The 23,919-nt window shown below is 41.2% G+C and overlaps 1 protein-coding gene across 3 annotated transcripts in view; it reads right to left on the reverse strand.

Moving 5' to 3' along the window:
- Positions 1-22,904, reverse strand: part of RASGEF1B (RasGEF domain family member 1B) — a 121,257-nt gene extending 98,353 nt beyond the window's left edge. For 2 of the 3 annotated variants that reach the window (XM_074589224.1, XM_074589221.1), the window contains exon 1: positions 16,189-16,338. In XM_074589224.1, coding sequence (XP_074445325.1) covers positions 16,189-16,209 — 21 coding nt within the window. In that variant the 5' untranslated portion in view covers positions 16,210-16,338. Of the gene's footprint in view, positions 1-16,188; positions 16,364-22,852 lie in introns of those variants that run through there. The other variant, XM_074589223.1, reaches the window with a different exon arrangement.
- Between the last annotated feature and the right edge of the window lie 1,015 nt (positions 22,905-23,919).

Raw genomic sequence — 23,919 nt, forward strand, 5'->3', positions numbered from 1 at the left:
AGCCACTTACAAAACAAATGCAGTATATCTGCATCTTTCATCCGTCTCTTTACAATATATAAATGAATGGCTCTCATCAAAACAACTAAGCCATCTTTCATCAGATTAACTAGCATTTTAAGAAAATTGTCTTTCTCAAAAAAAAAAAAAATAATCCCCTTTTCATCCAAACCTGACAGCAGACCATCACATAACCCGGCATGTGTCAGGCGCGGAGTTAACTAGTAAGTTCACAAGGAGAAACAAACAAAAGGAGAATCTTGTCTACTAATACATGCAAATTTTTTGAAATAGAAATGTTCCTCTTCGTTGATCATAGGAAAGCTCAGCTATATCCCATGCCTGTTCCAGAAGGTTTAAAGAAAACAAACATTTCATCATAATTAAAGCCAGTTATATATCACAAAGACATATTTCAAAAAAATTACACAAACTGTTAAGAATATACTTTATCACAAAATTTAAAACAGCCAAGCCATTACAGAAGACAGAAACAAATATCTGATATAATACATTTTATATTGCCAACACCACCATAGTAACGTACAGGAAGTGAACTAGATTTCTGATGGTAATTAGTACCCTGTGCATCAGTCATCCCATAATTACTCCTTTGTTTGAAAAACTGTTTGCATGCATGTCTCTCTTTACACAATAAACACCTGCTATTTTCCCTTAGGTTCAAACTGAGGTTGACATTTTATGTAAAGGAACCTTGCATGAAAGGACACTGAAGCATCGCCAGGGGATGTCTGCTACTTCAGAGCTCCAGTTTGAGACAACTGCCTCTAACCCGCGGCAAGTCCGGTTTTAAATGCTCTGTTCCATACAAAGTCACTCACAGCTGCGTCAGACAAGCAACTAAGTTTCCCACTGGTTTCAGAGACTCCTCACTTGCCCTGATACTCATGAGGAAGCTTGGCTTCACCATAGCCTGGGCTTTACACAGGCTACTTTTCGCTTGCTGTTCAGATGATTACAAAGTCAGTTGGTTCAGCTCACTAACGTGACCTAAAATTATGCCTTATTCTTAATCATTGCATTCTGTGCGAGGAAGACATCGTTCCAATTCCCTTGCAGCTATGCAAGTGCTAGCTCAGATCAAAGAGAGATGATGGAAATACAGTATGGGATAGAAAGAATAGTTACCCCTTTCAGCAGCACTCTGTACTTGAGCAACATTCCATCAAAATCATACCTTGACCCTTTATCAGCCAAACCTGGAAAATGTCTCACTGGTTATTTTCCAAAGGAAAATGTGGATAGGGAATAATGGAAGAGGGACGGCAGCAGCGTATCTTGGCTTTTTTTTTTTTTTTTTCTTTTGAAAGATATATGTGTGGTAGGTTCAGGGGCTGAGCAAAAGAGCTGCACAGTTCCACCCTTGTATGCAGGGCTGCCTCTGGGCCCATTCCCCCTCTCTCCCAGCTCTGTTGGCAGTGCTTTCGTCTGCGTTTGAAGCAATATGGCCCTTCTTTTTTCAATGAAATAACCTCTCTATACTTCTCATATGCAATACTGACATGGAGTAAACAGAACAATGTCATCATTAATGAATCAGTCCCAATCAACTTCACTGCACTTTAAGAGCTTTCATCAGAAACTGTAACATTCATCACATTGGGAAGTAACAGCTAACCAAAAAAATAACTTTCAGAGCACGCATTCAGTATATGCCATTTTTCAGCCCTCTTCTTGACCTGAGTGAGCAGGTAAAGAAAACAATCAATATGAATGTTTTAGACATTCCATGCTGAATCACTGACTAATATCAAAGTAAAAGACAACTTGGATCCAGGATGGTTCCAACTGCTGCTGTTCCTGACACTGGGATAACATGTGCTCCTTCAAAAAGTACACCTTTCACGCTTATGGGGTCCTCTTTCTTTAAAAGATTTAAAGCGAAAGAAATCATGGGAGCAAAATGCAGTCCTGACGTGTGCTAAATGGGAAAATAACTGTTGAGAAAATAACCAGTACCCCTGCTCTTACTTGATGAAATCAGAAAGAACAAACCATTCGTTTTTCAGATGTAATAAACATGTTGAAACAAAAACTTATTACTGCCTTCCAATTAAGTTGCTACAGACACAGCCAGCTCTTGATCATCATACAGAGCCTCTCATTTGTATTAATTACCTGTCTATTAAGCTCTTTCAACCAGCAGCTCCTGTTGGATGAGACACTTCTTAAAGTGATAATTCCATGAAGAAACCTTGTGATTTCTAATTTAAGTGGCACAAATACTATGTTAGCACAAAAGGCTGCCAGGTGACTTAGGCACAGAGGCTAGCTCTCCTCATTTCAACCATCCTGCTGCTTGGTGACCTGCTCCCTACCATCTCTGGATACACTGGAAAGTGCCAGACCGCAGTGTTGGTGTTCTAAGGGGAAGAAAATGCTACAGTCTAAGTTTATAACCCTTTCCCCATCTTCACATCAGAGAAGACTCCTCTGAGGCAAGAAGCTTAGATTCATTATTGGTAGCACTGACAGCTGCAAGTCACAATCACTCTATAACATGAGTAGGCTATTCATCTAGTAAGCAAGTAATTACACCTTTCCCAAAGGGTGCCAATTTTATGATTAATCACTATTGACAATTTGTTATGCCTGATGACCAGACACCCTTCATCAAAGAAACGGCAGCAACACCGTCAACACTACCATTCAACAAGTTCTCTTAGGCTTACGCTCAGGACATACCAACAGTACTTAGTTGTGGAAAAGGTTTCACAAACGCTTCCCAGAAGACTATAAACACATGAAGTGAAGATATCGCATCATTGTTCAAGAATAATAGTATTGAAATATAGCTTTTTCCATCTTCTAAAACACAGGCCTAAGAGATTAAGGGCGATAAAAATCGAAGGACTGACTTACTGATCACAGTGGTGAGTTTACCTTTTTACCTTCTGATTTTATATTCTTGCAAGTTTCTGTCTCAAGGCAGTTGGTAGCCCAGGCCACCCATTTGTTAATAGCTCTGATCAAAGAGAAGACAATTACTGATCAAGTAAATGAATTTCCAAGCATTTGATAGCACAGAAAATAGGCAGAGATAATGGCTCCACAGTGATGGCTGTCCTTTGAACAGCTAGCCATTTCCATGCTGAGAGGTCGAAGGCTGTTTTTTGGGAGAATGGTAGGCAGTGGAGCACCTAACAGCCCATTACAGTTGATTCACTGGTTTACAGAGCAATAACGCTAAAGGGATAGAGGACTTTCCTGACCAGACATGCAAGTACAACACTTAGTGGTGTTCCATTCTTACCCATTAGTATAAAACGTCATGCATTTTCAACTACTACATGTTTGGCCCTTACGTTTCCCTGCAGGATTTACTTCTTGTGAGGTACAGGACAATGCAGAGAACAATTCAAGAGACCAGACCCTGGGAGACCTGAGCTGGACCTGCATTTTCTTACTGCATCCCTAGGCCTACTGTGTGACAAAGGCTATATTGTTGGTGCTTTCTGTTCCTCGGAGGTCTGAACTGGGAACCTTTAAGGATTTAGCTGAGGTGCTTAAAATCTATTCTAAGTTACTGCCACATGTCCAACCCCAACATAAACCAGTCAGCGGTAGTAGTCAGATAGAGATGATGTGGTGTAGCTCAAGGTCTTTAGCTTAGCACAGACCACAGTGTGTATGAGAAGGGGCAAAGAGAGGGGGAAACTAAATACACTAAGTACTTGCTTGCAGCAAGAACTGGCCACACGTCGGGTTTTGCTGCTAAGGTTGCTACAGAAACAGTAACCTCTGGCAAGGGCAGAGAACCAGGGACAGTATTGCTTTGTACAGTCCCAAGCACATTTGCTTGAACCTGGAGTCAGAACCCACAATTTCTTCTTTGGCAAAATATACTCCAGAATTTAAGACTATCCGGGGAGCTGTCCCATTCTCTTTGCAAATACATATCAGATCAACACATGTTAACAATAAAAGAGACAATCCTCAAGTGTCCCCAAAATACATCCATTGTTTTAAATGCTAAAGAGAGTATATTCAAATGCAGTCTGACACTCAGCCCTTTTTGAAGGGCAGCAAAAGTTAACACTTACATGTCATCCATCTTTGAAGTTCTCCCCTCACATACTATACTCCATATTTTGTGGCTTTGCTTGAGAAAGTGAACTGGACATCTTATTCATAGATAAAGCTGAAAGAGAAAAAAAGTCTTGTAGTGAAAAATAAAGGCCTTCACCAAAAGAGATCTTTTGGGAGGGCTGTGAGCCCCTGAATTTGCTATTAGGGTCAGTCCTAGCCAGTCGCCTCCTTTTTCTTCAGTCATGTCCAAGCCATTTACTGCCCAACAAAGGTACTTTCAGTTCCACTGTGACCACCTAAATTTCTATTAGCGGAAGTCAATTACGTCCACAGCAGTATTTTAATAGTCAGGAAGAGGAATCAGGACAGGCTTCAAGAAAAAAGGGGACCAAGGAAGCATTCTAAGTTTGTTGTAAGAGCATGTGAAAGCAAAGTGTTAAGGCTGAGTCAAAAGCACAAAAAGTTACAGAAAGACTAACCAGCCCCGTGGATTGTCACTGAAGTCCTGGGTTCTGTTTTCCCCTCAGAAAACTGACATGACTGGTAGGGAAACATTAAGAAAGCAAAATCTTGGAAAGGGACATTATTTAGACAAGGCTCGGGCTGTCAGCACACCAAACATCGTCTCTGTTTCCAGTAAACATAAACATACATATTGAAGTTGCCATCTTCCCAAAGGAAACTTGGCAGGCACTCCTTAGTTTCTAGAGCCAAATAAACTGGCCCCTAACCAAGTCACAAGCCGAAACCAGCTGAAAGAGCTGCAGCAGTTTCAAGCTAAACTCAGGCTGACTGCAAACATGTGCTGTTTTATCTCTCCAAATCACTCTACCAGGCCACAGCATCAGTACTGCTGTTTACTCGTTCATTTCCCATGGAACTTAAGACAGCTGAAAAAGCAAAGTAGCTGATGAAGCTCCAAGAAAAGGTTGCTTCTTTATTTTCCGGGACTGTTAAGCAGTGTACAAAAACTGCCAAGCAGTGAGGTGTTCATAGGTCCAAATGCTTAATGCGTGCAGTTTCTTTTCCTATAAAAAATCCTCCGCAAGCAGCTTATGTGACAGCTTTTAGGAGAAACCTTTATCCCTGAAACTGCTCTGCATTACAGGAAAAACAGCATATAGAGACCATCATTGACCATAAACGGCAATAAATTTCTTAAGACAGACATGCTTATTGAGATACAGTTTCAGGACTTCAGCGTTTAATAGAAGAATGACTAGTGAGAGCATGTAACAGTAATAAAGGATTGTTTCAAGTATTATTGGTGTGCACCTTGTGTAAAAAACCTCTTCTAAGGCTGAAGAGAGAATTTTTAGGCAGTTTCCCAGCTATTTAGCAAGCCACTTTCTCTTGCACCATCATCATCTCACCTCCAGGTATCTTATTTAAACAAATAAGCTAAAAAACCCCCACATGTACATATTTTTAAACAGATTTTAGGGAGCCAAAAAGCTCCAATAAGACAGTGTGCATGAAGAGATTAATGAAAGGCTCTGGGTCAGCCAAGGGAAACACTATATGGCTGAAGGTGTCTTGATGCTGCATTTTCAGTAAAGGAATAATTACATGCACATCACAGCTCATTTGCCATTTAGTGGCACGAAGTGAGGATTCATTATTTAATACAGGAAGCACATCTGCTTGGTTTAATAGAATCATAGAATGGTTAGAGTTGGAAGGGACCTTAGAGGCCATCTAGTTCCAGCCCCCCTGCTATGGGCACGGACACCTTATCTCATCTTCCTGGATATGCAGCTGATTTAATCTAAAAGATAAATGTTACTTATCCTGTTTGTAAGCAAAATACTGTAATAGTAGGGGATGCAGTAATTACCTAAAAGCTATCAATTCCATACGCTTATATTGAGCATGAGTGGCAAGCTGCAAACCCAGGATCTTTTCAAAGGAGACAGAATTAACTGCAACAGCAGAAATCCATTGAGAACAGATCTTAAGTCTATTGAAAGCTGCTTTCTAACCCAACAGAAGATGGAAGGAGAAAGGGAAATATCAGACTGGAACACGAATTCCAGAACATTCGCCACCACCATGAAGCCAAGAATCTCTGCGCAGAGAACCTTTGGCCCTCTGTTGCAAGTAGCATCATCAATAAAGCCTTCAAAGGCTCTCTGGAGACACTGTCCAGCCGAGTTTACCATAGCACATCAGTGATTCTCTCCTGTAAACACAATTCAAGCCACCTGCATTTCTATCATGGTTTTAAGCAGAACAGTTCTGCAGTCTTTTCTGGCAATAATCCCGTTGTGGGACATTGCCACCTTCTGGGTCCTGTGGGTATGAAACAAGAAGCAGAAGAATTAAGACGAAATAGTTTAGCAATGGCCCAGGTAAAATGGCAAACCCCTGTTTAGAAATATTATGGGTTCCTATACTTATCAAGGAGCATGTCTCTGAAGGGTAAGCCACAAACAAGATTAATGTAAAAATCAGACAAAATGAACGCTTTTAGCTAAAACGCTCTCAAGTTCTGACAAAAATTGATCCGCAAATTCAAGTCCTAGAGCAGCTTTCTAAGCAATACACACCAACGTGTATCATACAAGACAAGTGAAAAGCTATTCTAATGATCCTCGAGGGGTTTTTTTTCCCCTTCTCCTTGACTGTGTTTGTGACCAAGTACCTGCAAATATGTGGTTAACTGGGAGCCTAGTGGTTATGATGGGTTGAAAAGATAGCATTTTACTTACTAAGAAGATAATACAACCGGTTAATTGTCCTTCTATACTTTACTTTTCAGTGTCATTAACACCTAATTTAAAGGACAAACGGACTTGCCAAGACAAAAACGCTCTTCAAAGAAGCCAATGGAACTAAAGGTTTATTTCGCATGTCCTGAGTGGATTTCATTCTCCTCTGGAGAGTCAAATTTCATTTGCTTTAATAAAACCCACAAATATAACCTGATAATTCTTTTTAGAAGTGTTCGTTTTTCCCTTATTTATTTCTACAAAATGCTGAGATCTCAAACGCATTTTAAACTGTGCTCTTTGCTTTTAATCATAACGCGGTGGGAATGACAAATCTGGTCTCATTTATTTTGTGAATATGTACACTCAAGAGAAGTACACTGGGAGTGATCACAGTTTAAGTGCCAGATACGTTTAACCACAAAGGCATTCTCACCTCCAAGGATCACTAGCTCTTCTAAGTACTTAACACAAATTTACAGACGATTCCAACATAGAACTAAAGAAGTTTTCAATACATTAAAATGCACTTCCAGTTTCTGTTGTTCAGCTTTTAGTCTCATCATTACAAAGCTTTCATCACTTTTCCTCATCTGTTTGTCACTAAGCACCCTTCCAGAGAGTACAAAACTCAATTAATTAATAGAATCATAGAATCCTTTAGGTTGAAAAGACCATCGAGTCCAACCGTAGATGGAAGCCCCTCACCGTACAGAAATCATAGAATCATAGAATTGCCTAGGTTGGAAATGACACCAATCTACTTCAATTTCCTCCTGCAATTCATTCAGAAATGCATTTGGAGTTTAAAAAAAAAAAAAAAAAAAAAATGGAGAATGCTAATGATTTTCTACTGGCTAAAAGCAGCAACCCTATTAGATTAAGGGAAAATCAGAAGCAGAATTTAGTTCCATCCAGCTGGAATGATTTCCAGTGGGAAATCACCATCTCTGTCTCAAAATCCTAGGTACACCAGGATACTCACCTGGCTCCTGTGCTCATAATGCAGAAGAATAGGCCTTACTATGAAGAGATGCTTACTTAATTTTTTCTTGCATAATACACCCAATGGGAACAACAAGAGTGTTATCTGCGTCTTCCTGAGTTGAGCTGGCTGGATTATTCCTAATGAATATTCCCTTTTCATATGGGTTCATATGGATTCATAGGCATCCACTCTTGAAAGCGAACAATCTTTTCCATTACAATCTTCCACTTTTCATTCCCGCAACGCAATCATTCGAAGGGTTCAACGGAATAAGGAGGAAACCTACTTGTCTGAGCTAGGTACTCAAAGGTACCAGCTTGGCTGCATTGCTTAGTGGAAACCTATTCCTGGGCTTGGGCTCCTGTCCCTTCTTTGGCACAAGTGAGGCTGCACCACCCACGATGGGGGTATCGCAGACTGAGGCATCACACATCAACTCCCAAAACTGCCTGCACAATTGCAGCAAGCAGAATTAAGCCTCCGCTGTGGTGAAAGATGCAGCTTCTGGGCAATTTTGCTTTTCATCCTTATAATGCACTACTCCCGATCCTACGCAGATAGTGATAAAAAGAATGTAGACATACAAGTTGCAGGAATCTGTACAGTTCTAGTAAAACCCTTTTATTTTCTGCTCTAGGAAATTTAAAGTGAAGGTTTCTAAACACCTAATCATATCACTTAGCACTATAAGTCGCTGTAGATGTGGCAATCAACCAGAGGCTTAACTGGATCATAAGATTATTTTTATTTCCTGCGCATTACCAGCTATTCTTTACGTAGTTATTACAATAGACTTTGCAGTATTTGTTTTTCCTTCCCTTCCTCTGTCTCACCTACATTTTAAAGCATGAAGTTAATGAGTAGCCAAGGGCTGATACAGTACAAAGGACCCAAAATACTAACATGACCTTGCAGCCATATCAGAGCAACAGCTATCTCCAGTTTCACTCCAACAGCAGCAGGTTGTACTGCTTTAAGCCCCAGGGGAAAGTTGAGGGATAAACTGGAAGAAGACAGGAGGAAGAAGGCCTGTGATGATAGTTGCCATCAAATAGTTTTAGCTTAGAGCGTTTTCCAGGATGTTTAATGTATTAATCAGAGATGCTTTTGTATATACCAGAAACTAAGCTGTAACCAGAAAGGTTAGAGCTATGCAGGCACACAGATGGGATGCATCCAAAGCCTGCTAGTTTCAAAGCAGTCTAAACCCTCGCCCTTTCAGACTGTATCAGATATCACCCATTGTGAAATCCACGTAATCTCTTCAAATTAAAATTTACAATGAGAGTTTCTCCACAGCAATAGAAGTGCGATTGTGGGTAGACTGGGAGACAACGAACAACAGGCAAAGCAAAACAGAACCCATCCCTTCTAGGTCACTGGTCCAAATTAACAGCAGATTAGAAGGGCACAGAAAGCATCACCATCTGCTGTCCCTCTGGCATGCTGTACAGAGTGAACTTTGTAATACTAGGCCAGATCTCTGAAGACAAGTATTCACAAAGACACTAGCATTAATTGGAGACAATCCAGTACATGTCGAAAGCCTTCCACATCACTGCCAAGTCCCACATAAGCAGCTGTAGCAGGTGGCACCTGCCTCTCTCCAGCCAGATTCAGAGCTGAGCATCAGCATGGCAGGAGCAGACGGGTCACACCATCAGGCATATAGATCCATCTCTGACCTCAAGTGTCCAGCATGCTACGATACTGTATGAAATCTCCAATACAGAGTAGCCAAAAAGGCCATGCGCCTTTATGGATGGAAGACAACACGAAACTCCACCATAAAGAGGCAGACAGAGGGACAACAACTATTCTGGAAAAAAGGAACAGGTATCAAGAAAAATTTATACGCACAAAACCCAGAACCTCTCAAGTGACATAGAACAGAAGTGATGCAGAACTGAAGTCTAAGATGGCCCTTTCCTCTAAGCTACCTTATATTGTCATCACAATCATTTTTAGAAAAAATCTGTATGAAGTCCCAAAATATATTACAGAATAAGAAAATACATATTAGCTTCAGGGCTATGTGCCAGGATACAGATTACAGTTCCTGGCTTCACTGATAACAAGGGCCAAAATGAAGGTCTGTAATGAAGTTACAACTCCTAATATCACTACTCATCATCAATAGCAGAAATTAGCCTTACTAGTGTTATTAAAGCTGAGGATCAAAAGTCCCTTTCAAAGAAGTAGCAGAAATTACAGTAAAAATTAGGTAAAGTAAAAAGCAGCTTTCTGGAAGTAAAAATTGTTAAGATATCCCTCCTTCTTGCTCCCTAGCACATACATGCAAAGAAAGGAGAGGGAAAAAAAAAAGGAAGTTACAGCAGTGACAGGACCAGTTACTGAGAGCTCAGCTTTATCATTCACTCCTAGAGCTTTCTCCTAAAGAGGACGTACAAGGGGAAAACAGGGCTAGAAAACATCTTCTCTCCTGCCAACTTTGGAAACTCAGGCCAACAGGAGTTGAATAAGAACTGCAGCATTCAGATTCCATGCTGTGTATCCCGCAAAGGCTCAGCTGCTGAATATTATGACACTAATTCATCACAGACAGCAGACAATCCTCTGGGGTCACATTTACCAAACTACACAGCACTAAGATGCAAGGTTCCTCAACAGAAACGCGATCATGACTTAACTGAACACGGGCACAAGCAACACAACAAGTGCTTGTCAGGGAAGGCAAACCTCAAATACCTGAAGAGTCCACACAAATCAATGGCTAGCATCTCAAGTGAACCTGATCACACTGTTGTTCCTGCTATATAAATAACCCATCTCAAATAGGACATGATAGGTGCTCCACAGCAGGCAGGAAAGTCCATGTATTTTTCTCTCCCTCCTCCTCAGGGCGATTTTATATAGCAAATAGAGTGCACATAATCTATATATGAACTACAACTTACTTTTTTGATCCAAAGATGAAATAAAATTAAAAGTATTTTTAATTCCAAAGATGAAATAAAATTAAAAGTCATAGAAGTTCTTGCCTTTCCCACGTTCACTTTCCCTGCCTTCGTTCTTCTTTTCACACTAAACTGCCTTTTCCAACTCCCATGGCCGCCCCTGGGCTTGAAAACGATCTTCTGCCAAAATGGAAGAAGTCTGTCCATCTTTTTCTTCCATATATCTGGCATAGAAAAGGGGTTTATTGAAAAGATGAAGGATTTTCTGAAAACCTGTCTGGTTTTGATTCCAGGACTGCTTCTTGTGAGAGAGCATTGGGTAGAAGCAAAGCCGTGACAACCGCTGCCTGGAACTGCTAAGGGTACGCTGAAGAGTGTCTACTCACTGAGTGATGTTCTGTGATTCTACAGGCTCAAGCTGCACGTGAGTTTACCTCTCATTGCGAACTCTTTTTCTTTCAAGCCCCTGAGAAATTATATGGTGACTTGTGTCCTTTTAAAGTTTTTTATTTTTCCCTGTGGGAGGGAGAAGGGACCAAGGAATTGCTTGATACCTGGGGAGAGCCTTGTTTCTGCAACCAGTTGATCCGCCTGCCTTGGTGGCTTATTCCCTCCTTATACATTTCCCCTCTGCACTAACAAAAAATTTCTTGATACAGTACTTCTGTGCAACTCCATCTTCATTCTGGGATGAAAATGTGGAACTTTCACATTTGGGTTGCTCTTCCTGTTCCTTTCCCTTTACATTTTCTTTGATATCTGCCTCTAATTACTCTGATCAAACAGACAATTTTAAAAGGTTGTTCTTCTACTTCAAAACAACTCTTGGCTTAAATGATATATGTTATAAAACAGCTTTCCTTTCAACACAGAACTGTGTTGAACACTAGACATAGGTAGTTTTTTGTATGGTTAATTTGGGGACTTCTTTCATTTTTTTTTTTTTTTTTAAATGGTGTCCTTCATTTTCTTAGCAATGCCACCTACCTACCGTTAACCCAAGTGTTATCACTATCATACACCACCTGCCAGATTATGATATTTAATTCCTATTCTGAATAGCACATTGTAAGCCTTTTTTCCAGACGCTATGATTGCACGCAAGTGGGTTTTCCTTCACAACAAGATCTACACTCAGTCACTACGCCGTGGGACATTAGTCTTTAACCATAATATTAACTGTTACAAGTTCCTTCATGTTTTTTTCTGAAAGGTGAACAGCCTAACAGGAGCTTCAGTGACATTTTCTGAGCCAAACTTTTCCTACCTTACATTTCTCTAAACACCACCACAGTATTTATACCACAACTTCGCTCCTTTCTACCCTGTGTGCTAAACGCTGCCTTTTTTTCAATAGCACTGGAACACACTGCATTAGTGACAACTCAATTATTTCTTTGGTTTTGCAATGTAAACTAGAAGCCCTAGGCACTACAGGATTAAGTTGATCCTTTTCTGTAGAAACTCAAGTTTCTAATCATCATGGTTGAAAAAAAAAAAAAATAAATCCAAGTAAGACTAGACAACAGCTGACATGTGCTAAACGAACCTGCCAGTGGTTGCTAGTCTGCATCACAAATTGAGAATCTCCTGGCTGCAGCCCCTTTCCTCTTGGTGTGCAGCATGGATGCTGCTGCACCTGGAATGATCAAAGCCCTACGAGCAGGATCCCTCTGCCATTACCCTCTTCAGTCTTCCATGCGATGCTCTCAAGGTCGCTCAGAGCAAACCCAGGATGAGTCTGCCCCTTCTTGTCATAACCCAAGGCAAAAGCCTTCTTGTTCTATGAAAATGTTGCCTGATGTATGGTCTAGATGTGGCTGTAGCAGGGAGGGACTCTCACTAAATCAGATGTCAGCGGCCATTGTCATTTGCCTTTTGAAAAACCACTCATTCCAATCCTTAAACTGAAACTTATATGCTAATATTCAAACTGAAATTTATATGCTAATTTTCAGCTAATATTTGTCTTCTGTTTAAAGTCCTTGAGAAAGCTGTTTCAATTTATCTCACATACCACCTGGAAAGTTACTTTTAATTCCATATAACTGCCTCCAGGGTGGCCATTCACAGTCTTTAAGTTTCTGTGGCACAGATAATAAGCAATGTTGATATGTACAGTTTTAGCCTTGTTTGACAGAAGAACTACTTCTACCCCATCTGCTACTCCTACTGGATCACAACCCCACAGCTGAATCTCATACTGGCCTCATACTCTAACGCTAGACTGAAATTTTTCAGACTAACTGATTTGCTAGTGATATCTTCTCCTACTTCTAGTGAGCTTCTGACTAACCTGCACCTAAACGCTCAATCTTGGGATTCACTTGGTTCAGTTCAGGCTTCTGTTTCTACTGCCTTCAGGCCCCATCGCTCCTGATTTCATAACAGCTTCAACTCACATACAAACACAACATATTACAGAGATGATTTGAAACTGAGACATCACCAGCACCTGAAAATTACCATTTGAAAGCTTGCTAACGTAACTAAATGCATGCAGCAAAACAAACCAAGACCTTTTGTGCACATTAAGATGAATACTGTGTTCACTTTTGGGCTCCTCACTACAAGAAAGACATGGAGGTGCTGGAGCATGTCCAAAGAATAGCAACAAAGATGGTGAGGGGTCTAGAGCACAAGTCTTAGGAGGAGCGGCTGAGGGAGCTGGGGTTGTTTAGCCTGGAGAAAAGGAGGCTGAGGGGAGACTTTATGGCTCTCTACAACTATCTGAAAGGAGGGTGTAGAGAGGTGGGGGTCAGTCTCTTCTCCCAAGGAACAGCGGAGTACAGTGGGATGGTCACTTCCCTAGTCCTGCTGGCCATGCTATTTCTGATACAAGCCAGGATGCTATTGGCCTTCTCGGCCACCTGGAAACACTGCTGGCTCATATTCAGCCAGTGATTTAGCTTCAGACGGCAACAAAGAACTATGAGGCCACTCTTTCAAGCCCCCCATGGTGGTGCGGGAGGGTGGGAAGAAAAAGGCAAAACTCATGGGTTGAGACAAAGGCAGTTTAACAGAACAGCAAAGGGAACAGGAAAACAACAACAATAACATGGACAGAGGAACGTACAAACGCAATGACGGTACCACCGCTCACCCACCTTACCCAGGATGCCCCAACCCTCTCCCAAGCCGCGACTTTCCGCCCCCTCCCCCAGCAGCTCCTGCCTCCAGCCTGGGCACGGCTCACAAGGGGTGGAATACCCATGTCCCTGCCGGAGCCTGGGGAGAATTAACCCTAATCCTGCCAGAACCAGGACAACCCCCAGGTCCTTTTCTGCCAGGCAGCTCTCCAGCCACTCTTCCCCAGGCCTGTAGTGCTGCATGGGGTTGTTGTGTTCCAAGCGCAGGACCTGGCACTCGGCCTTGTTGAACCTCATACCATTGGCCTTGGCCCATCAATCCAGCCTGTCCAGATCCCTCTGAAGAGCCTTTGTAGCCTCCTACCCAACTTGGTGTTATCTGAAAACTTAGAGTGTACTCGATCGCCTCCGCTAGATCATTGATAAAGATATTAATCAGAACTCATCCTCATAGTGAGCCCTGGGGAACACCACTTGAGACTGACCACCAACTGGATTGAACTCCATTCACCACCACTCTCTGGGCCTGGCCCTCCAGCCAGTTTTTTACCCAGCAAAGAGTGCGCCCATCCAAGCCATGAGCAGCCAGTTTCTTTAGGAGGATGCTGTGGGAAAAGGTGTCAAAGGCTTTACTAAAGTCCAGGTAAACAACATCCACAACCTTTCCCTCGTCCACTAAGCAGGTCATTTTGTCATACAAAGAGATCACATTAGTAAAGCATGAACCCCTGCTGACTAGGCCTGATCACCTGGTTGTCATGTATGTGCCATGTGATGGTGGCACTCAAGATGATCTGCTCCATAACCTTCCCCCGCACCAAGGTCAGACTGACAGGCCTGTAGTTCCCTGGATCCTCTCTCTGGCCTTTCTTGTAGACGTGTGTCACATTTGCTAACCTCCAGTTAACTGGGAACTCCCTGGTTTGCCAGGACTGCTGATAAATGATTGAAAGTGTCTTGGTGAGCACTTCCACCAGCTGCCTCAGTACCCTTGGGTGCATCCCATCTGACCATAGACTTGTGCATGTCTAGGTGTCGGAACAGGTCCCCTCACCATTTCCCCTTGCATTATGGGGAGCTTCATTCTGCTCCCCACCCCTATCTACTAGCCCAGGGGTCTGGGTACTCAGGGGACAATTGACTCTACTACTAAAGACTGAGGCAAAGACGGCATTAAGTACATCATCCTTTTCCTCATCCTTTGTCACTATGTTTCCCCCACATCCAATAAAGGCTGGAGATTCTTCTTAGCCCTCTTTTTGTTGTGAGTGTATTTATAGAAACATTTTTTAATTGTCTTTTACTGCAGTAGACAGATTATGTGCTAAGGGCTTTGGCCCTTCTAATTTTCTCCCTGCATCACCTCATGACATCCTTGCAGTTGTCCTGAGTTGCCTGTCCCTTCTTCCAAAGGTCATAAAGTCTCTGTTTTTATCCTGAGTTCCAGCCAAAACTCCCTGTTCAGCCAGGCTGGCGGTCTTCCCTGCCGGCTCGTCTTTTGGCACACGGGGACAGCCTGCTCCTGCACCTTTAAGATTTCCTTCTTGAAGCAAGGCCCCTAAACAGGCCAAAGTCTGCCCTCTGGAAGTCCAAGGTTCCTGTGATATCATTCACATCAAGGTCACCTAAAACATGAACTATTCTGGGTCCTTCTGTCTTTCTCCTCCATCAGTTAATCTCTTCACATGTTTAACGAATACAACCTGAAGTCTTTCAGAAATACAAAACAAAGTAGTCTTTCCTTCACTTAGCACCTAATTGGAAAAGACAGTAGCAGTAACTTTTACTTAAGTGAGTTTTTTTAATCTGCATTAACTATGAGTATGGTCTATTAACAGTATTAGCAAAAACCATGCCTCCATAATGCCATGTCACCAATAAGCTGCAACTGCAGCAAGCTTTAGAAGTCAACAAGCAGCTTTCACAGAGAGATGAATTCCATAACACCTTCTTTTATTTATTCAGGATGTAAGAAATGTCTTGGAGCCATTAAGATTGTTTTCTTTCTTGTTTAGTTAAGCTTCAGACCAAATGAAAGATCGAAGATGAAGCCAGTCTATTAATAAAAAAGTAAATAAATGTCAGAAGCAGTACAAGCTTCTTTCCATAGGATGCTAAATCAATAGCACGGCATCCCCTTTTAGCTCAGTTGGATATATGCTCACAAAGTCTAAGGTGAGTCACAACTGATTTTCTACACACGTGAATTCATATTCCATATCCCTAATACACAAATGTTCCCTCTTCTCCTTTTAATAAAAGTCAATCCCTAGAGCATGTGTTCAAAGCTTAGTTGAACAGAGTATTATCTGGACCTCTGAACCAATTGTCAGTGACATTTCCCCTAACGACCTGCGCTGGAAGTCAAAAGACAGAAAAACATACAAATAACTTTACCACAGAAACTAAAGACAGAATAGAAGGATGTTCACCTTTGTTTGCATCACACCCATCAAGTTCCCGTTGCTGTGTTATACTGTTTGCTTGTAGTGGCTGCCCTGGTCTCAGTAAAACAGTGTCATCTGTTTGATGGATGCTCCAAGGTGTGCACACAGGACGGGTAGCTTACCTGTTTGTGGGCAGGTGAGAGCTTCTCATTGGCAGAGTCTGCAAAATAAAGGACAAAAGGTCCAGTAGGCCAGACCAGTACTAATTGCCATATTTTCTGGAGAGTATAGAAATTTTTAAGGTTGGTTTTTTTTTTGTTTTTTTTTTTTTTTTTTTTTTTTTTTTTGTTTTTTTTTTTTTTTTAAACAAAATGTCTCTGACTAACCATTAAACCAAGTAAATTCTTGTGCAATACAACAGTTCATCTTGGCATCTAGATTTGCACGTTACCCCTAGGCTTTTCATTCCTTCTGCAGGATGACATGAAAAAAAATGTTTTTTCTAAGGACAGATTTTGCAACATATGCTCTTAAGCATGTATTTCTGAATTACACAATAGAACATTTGACTGGTTTTAAGCTGTATTCTTTTCCTAAGTAACTACCTCTGACATACAAAATCACATTTGTATGCACATTTCACCATTATGATGATCCTACGATTTATTTAATGCCGACACCAAAAAGATTCAAATCAAAATACTGCCAGTAGAATGTGTACTGGCGCAAAAAAGGAACTTGCCCTGAAAAACAGGATTTAAACTAGGGAAAGTGGATACGTGGCAATGTCAAGGTAAACATGGTTAAATGAGTCCGTACAGACTGAACACCTTGAGCAGCACTGTACAGAAAGACCACAGCAATATCACTTAGAGTTAGGATTGGGAAAACCACCATACATGGGGTGAAAAAACAGGACAAGTATGCTGTAACAACTGAAAAAAGCATTTAAACTCATAGTATAGTTTTTAGACTTAAGATTCTGGCAAAGAAACCCGTGGAGGCTTTTCCCCCATTGATGAAACTTTCACCCTCAGGTAAAATGAAGCATGATGACAGCAAGTACTGTCAATTCAGATCTTCACCTAGAAAGTTTTTACTTCAATGTACTTAGTACTCTCTTTAAACCAAACTGGGCACAGCCCCTTTCATTGAAACATGAAAAAGGATGATGAAAAGGAAAAAGGAGATTCTCTTGGCTGTGAACAGTTCAATGTGAACTGCTAGTAAAACCACTTTTTTGCTCAATTCACCTCACTTCTACCAAGTTGTTTCCAGAACATCTTCACCTTCCCCTTTAACCCTCATCCTTCCCACTTCATTGCTTAATCCTCTGGGTAGGTCCAGAGGAATACTAGTCCTGCATATGCTCATTATCAACGGACTGCATTAAAAGTGTAATACATGCTGATCAAGTGAACACAAGGGGCAAGTTCAGAGATTGAAAGTGTCATTATCATAATTACCAGCTATTAGGCTTCCTTAAAATCAAAGCAGAACAGTAATGATTGCCTCAAGTAACTATCTGATGGGTTGTTAAAAGCTAAGGTCTGATGCTGGTGAAGGAAAGTTCATTTGCTATTATCACAGCCACTGTGACAGTTTGACAAGAAAGCAATATTTACATTACCCATTGCATAAAAAGAAGAAAGCCTGGTTTGCTTTCAGTGTGCCAAATTCATCACACTATTAGAACATCGATGGATAAACCCTACAATTACTTCTTCTCTTCTGCTTCAAAACACTGTTTCACGCTTCAGCTCCCCACTGGCTTTCTCCATTTGAACCACTCAAGTCAAAAAAGAGGGGACACTTCAGCATTGCAACTGACAACTCTTCTCAAGCGAACAGAATTTTCACCCACAGACATCATGCAGGGTCTAAGCACAGGCTGCTCCAAGACCACCTAACATGCTCCACCAGATTATTTTGTTTTTTTTATTTAAAGACTGCACACAAATCATCTCCAGGAAACAGACTAGCAATAAAAAGCAGCTGCTTTTGATAAATTCATTAGGAAATGAAAAATGACATGACTTATGGCAAATATCTTCACAGAAAAATACCTTCTCAAAACCTTCTCAAAAATTAAGAAAGACCCAGCTCATTACAAAACTTACAGCCTTCATAAGAAAGCTTATGCTTTTCAGGAACTTAACTGAAGACTTTTACAGATAAGCATATTTAGGGAGAATAATTTAAAAACTGCTCAAATGTAAGCTATCTCAGGAAGCATGTCTGAGCTGAGCACAGTCCTAAAATAGTTTCTGAAAGGGGTCTCATTTCCTAGACAACAGTTTATGCAATATCTGCTTTTAAGCAAAGGGGTTAAATAATTGTTTTTTCTCACCTATATTAAAATGATGTCCTTTGCTAGGAAAAAGCATCGCTTCTGCCCAAGTGATGTCTGTGAGGATTGAAGGGAGTAAGTTCCCCTGGCAGTAGAGATCATAAAGGGAACAACAGGCCTGAAGGATAAATTGTTTTCACAAGTAAACAAATCATCGAGGAGTGCAAGCTTCAAACTCCTCTTCGACTAATATACATTGAAATTCACTAGTCAAACTCATCTCCTTATTGCAGTGCCATAGCTGAAGTCAGCATTTTACAGTATCACGTTCCGCTGGTTTGCTCAGTGTCTCAGTACCACCGTAAGGCGCAGCTGGGTTCAGTTCAATAGGGGTTACCAGCATGTCCTTACAAAATGTCTTGCATGGCGATACACGGCTTGGATGCTCCGGCCTGCTTAACAGACAGGTCCAACTTGGAACTTAGCGTCAGTAGAACTACACTTCTGACATGTGCTAGAGTCTGAAATGAAGTTGGTCACACTAAGTGAGCTATCTAATGGTCACAAAGACCATTTCCAAACCAGTCACTAAACTGGTTCTGCACAGTGCATCAATGAGCTGAAGCAGCTTATCAGGCAACCTTGTCAAGCAAGGCTGACCTTCACTACTTCTAGTGACTAAGGATATTTTGAAAACAAACTGACCATGAAGTCAACTCTTCCATCTAATGCTTCAAAATGAAAAAACATTAGCCTACAGTCAGCAGTCTAAAGGGAAAAACGTAATAGCTTTGGTGAGCGCTCATTTGTTCTTTATATAGCAATTCATCACATTACTAAAACTTGCTTCAGACCAACGTTTGGAATTGGACGTCGCAGAAATGAAAGATCACTGGTTGCAGCCTACACACAAGCAGCGCACGTAACCAAATGATGCTACCCTAGAGTGAGGATGTTAGAGTATTCAGTTTCCCGTCTGAGAAAAGCCACCTGTGTATTGAGAATATGGAGCCTCTTGCCCTGAGATTGTCTGGATATAAGAGCTACCCTAGAATCCCCTGTAAAGCCTGGCTTTCTACACAATCAGTGCTACCTCCGCTCCATGGACCATTACCTACTTGCTTCATATCACTGCCAAATGAAACTGCAGAGGGTAATTTCTTTTTAGATCTTAAGATTTCACTATACACAAGATGAGCAAACAGAATTAAAAAAAACTCAAGAAATGTATGCCTGGAAACAGGTCTCTGCAAAGACAATGGGAATCCAGCTTTTAATGTTGCAAATAAAACCAGCAGGCGTGGAACATAGCAGGGCTTTAACTGCAGACCAAAGCAGTCCTTGGCAAAAGGACACCTAAGCAAAAAAGTTTAACAGTAGTCCAGGCAGGTGATCCTGCTACCACGGGCTTTATCTCTAACACTCCCAGACCCTGAATCATATTCCATTTGATGAACAAATATTGCTACCACTACCTGATAACACTGAAGAGGCAAAGGGTCTCTGCCAGGCCTCAGATGCTGTGGCCTTAATATAACAATTAATTTTCTAGCAACTCCAAGTGACTGGAACTAATAGCTTGCACCAAAAAGATGGGACAGTGATTGCATAGAGCATATCCTCCACCTCTTCAGGAAAAAGCACCATTATTTTTATTACTTGAGTAATTTTCCTCATTACAGAAGTCACCTTTACCACCTTCTCTTCAGAACTGTGAAGAAAAAGTACTCTTATTTTAAGTTGATTCATCTGGCTTGCTTGAAGCCTGCAGTTTTTCCCCTATACTTTGGAAAATGCTATTCTACCAGCACCTATCTTGAAATCCCTTTCTTACTAGCAAAATTGCCCCTACAAATAAATTTCCCTAGGCAGATCCAAATACTTCAGTTACATCACCAGCCACAAAAAATCAGCCCCGTGCTAGAAGCTGTTTTATGTTGACATATAGCACATTTTAAAGCTGCCACTCGGCCTAAGAAGTTGAAGAAATGTGCATTTTCAGCTTGCTTTTCTTGCCTACATCCAAGAGATAAATAATGTATGCTCACACTAAAAATTAAGAGAAAGCGAAGGCCCAAATGTCAGCTTAACACCAGGTATGTGGAAAAATTAAGGTTGAAAAATTTATGAAGAATGACTCCAGGAAAAAAAAACAATTGTGGAATTAAGTAACCCGAACAAGAGATAGAATTATAGCATGCTTTCAGTTGGAAGGGACCTTTAAAGGTCCTCTTGTCCAACCCCCTGCAATAAGCAGGGACATCGTCAACTAGATCAGGTTGCTCCGAGCCCCAACCAACCTGACCTTGAATGTTTCCACAGATGGGGCACCTACAACCTCTCTGGGCAACCCAGAGATCAACAGCCTTGTTAGCCCAGTTGCTAACACACACCTTATGTTCTTCTAGTAGTTCCATAACTTGCTGTCTTATTTCTTGAAGGCTTCAGGGAGTTGGACCTGATGATGCTGATGGGTTTCCCTGAGATATTCTACGATTCATCTGCCCTTCCTCTAATCCTTCCTGTCTCAGGCTAACTACTTACTATGCTCTTCCAGATTATCTCAAGCCCCCATTCACTCTCCTGTGGCTGACCTTCATCCTCTGCAAGCAAGATATGAGCAGGTATCACTTTTCTCCCAATAGAAGAATGTCTGCAAGTTCATGTTACTCCCCTAAGCAGAATACGGGCACACAGGTGTGTGGGCATTTCTTTTCTCTGAATAGGAAAACATCTGATCTATCACGTTCCTCTCCTAACACCTCTGAATCAGGAGTTGAGCTTAACTTGAGGTAACATTACCTACACAGATGGACAACACTGCCCATATCTGACTCTAGCTGCTCTTCTGTTGTCTCTGGCACATAGATCCAGTGCAGTTTCTTCACTTATATATGATCCTTAATAACCTGAAGGGAAAGCACTAGGGAAACTGACAGCTTTTTAACCTCAGCTTCATATTTGATATCTCAGAGCTTTTAGTTTTACAGTTATCTATAAACACATAGCAATTATTACAAAACTCTATACACTGCATTGTGGCATTTCTATGTTGTGCTCAAGAACAGGGTTACACCTGCCATAAACTTCCTATATTGAGCCTTCCTGCTCACATTTCACTTTTTAAACGTAGTTTCTAATTATTCAGAAGATGAGAAGGTATTCCTTGAAACAGTAGCAGAAACGGCACACCAGTTCAGTTCTTTAAGATCGCCTCTGTTTAAACATAATCACCTGCAAACTACAAACCACAAGGGGTAAGTGCAAAAGCTCCATTTGCACACAGCATAGCTTAGATTTGCAAGCATAGACAAATTTCCAATTCTCCGTAAGAAAAATCAGTGCAAGTTCTTCTCTGAAAAAATGGCCCTAGGCCTTTTTGTAAAGGTCTAATCCAATGCCTGCTGAAGTCATTAAGAATCTTTCTACTGATGTTAATGGGTTTGGAGTTTTGGGATCGCCTTGGCACATTTCTCTCCGTGACACACACAAGGTCTGATACTACCATTCTCATTTAGCTGCAAATTCAGTAGGAACATTTGCCGAACAAAGAGCATTAAGACTGGCCTAACAAACCAGGCAAACAAAATGGTAAAATGTGAAAACAAAACCTGCCGTCTCAACACCAGAAATACTAACTGGATTTAGGGTGAACTACAGCACTTTTACATGAAAACCACTTGGGGAAAAAAAAAAAAAAAATATCAAGATCAGCTTGTTACTGCCTGATTTAAATCAAAAGTAGCCTTACTCCTTCAATTCAGAACACATTAACACAGGCATCCAGGTTAGATGGCAGTCAGAGACAGCATTTTGGTCACTCGTGAATTTCCAGTTTTCTAGCAAGCATATTCTGAAATTGCATGTCTGTACACCTTGCTCACCAGATGCTTTTCAAGCAGCCTAATCAGATACTAAAGGAAACTACAAAAAACTTGAACACGTGGGCAGCATGGCAGCATCTCCCCATCAGGTCTGGGAGTCCCTTTTGCCCGATGCGAATAGGATACAATGCTCAGCTCCTCCCAGCGCAGCATCTGCCTCCTCCTTTTTGTGCCCCCAACAGATTAAATACCAAATAGAAACAAATAAATAAATGCTATCTTTTTTTCCACAGATACATGCTGTCCCAATGCGCCTGTTTGGTGTGATATTTATAAAGAAGAACTAGCAAAAGCAGTGTGAATACATGAAAATGAATATATTTTTATGTCTTTTAAAACAGATTCAATGAAACGGAGCTAGATTTAACAACAGTTGCTTCCTGAACTCATCCTCAAAAAACCAGTTTCCCCTCTCCATTTGTGCAGTCTTTCAGCAGACTAAAGGCTTGAATACTTGACAGAAAATCAAGTCAGGTACAGGAAAGATTTACAAATTATGTACAAAGAAAATCAGAGATTATGGCGGTTTTAGTACCTGCTTCCAGTTGGGAAACCTCGTGGCTACTCTGTAGCTTCCAGTTGGGAAACCTCAGCTACGCTCTCAAGAGGACGGAGCTGAGAGCATTTGAGAGGGCACTGATTAGCCAACACCTATGTTTAATTAAATCAACTGCCAGAGCACTTGGATTTGCTATATCCTGGAAGGCACATTGCTGACATTTGAAAAGATGCACCCCAAAAGCCAGAAATTTAGTGGACGTAGTAAATGCTTTTAGAAAGACAGAAAATGGCTTATACTAATGCTACATGCTGTTTTTACAAAGCTTTGCTGAGGAAGAAAAGATGCTGTGCCGGCCGCTCTAACGTCTCAGCTCCCAGGAAACTCCCAGCACAGAGAGACTTGCAGAAACACACTGGGGAAGCCTAATCAGCTACCTTCAGAAGCTCAACACAGCTGTTCTCTTTTAGTTTCCAGAGTATGATAGGACTCCCACAACACATCAGTGAAGTTTGTGCTGCAGGTAACCTAGGAAAACAAAGTATGGACAAAGAGAAGAACTAAAAGATAAGGCAAGATAGTCCAGACTGTGGACCAATGATAAGATGATCAGCTCCTCAGCTTCCGAAAACCTGATGCATCCACCGGAATGAAGAATTATCTTTGCCCACGTTTGCCCAAGGTGTTCCCTTCCTCCCGAAGCCGTAGTGCTTGCAGTGTCCTACACTTGCTGTCCACTACTGGGAGTACACAGCTTCCTACTGCTAGAATTGGGTGAGTATAATCCTTTTATATTGGTATCAGGACCAATATTGGTTATTAATTTTAATTATCTAGTCTTATCCTATTAAATGTGTTTATATTTCAACCCTCAGGTTTCCTTGTTTTTCCTGATTTCCCTTCCCAGGTGGGAAGGGGGGTCATCAGATGATAGAATAGTTGTTTAAATGACAATAACTTGTTGTGGATTTCTCAAACTATAACAAACTCAGTGCCCAGTGTGGTATTTTAACAAATCTGGTGCACAACATATTTTAAAAACCTTGGCAGCCAAGGTGGTATTTTAATGAATTTGGCACTCAATGTGATATTTTGCACTTAAT

The sequence above is a fragment of the Larus michahellis genome, chromosome 5 (genome assembly GCF_964199755.1).
Source record: "Larus michahellis chromosome 5, bLarMic1.1, whole genome shotgun sequence".
NCBI classification, from domain to species: Eukaryota; Metazoa; Chordata; class Aves; order Charadriiformes; family Laridae; genus Larus; species Larus michahellis.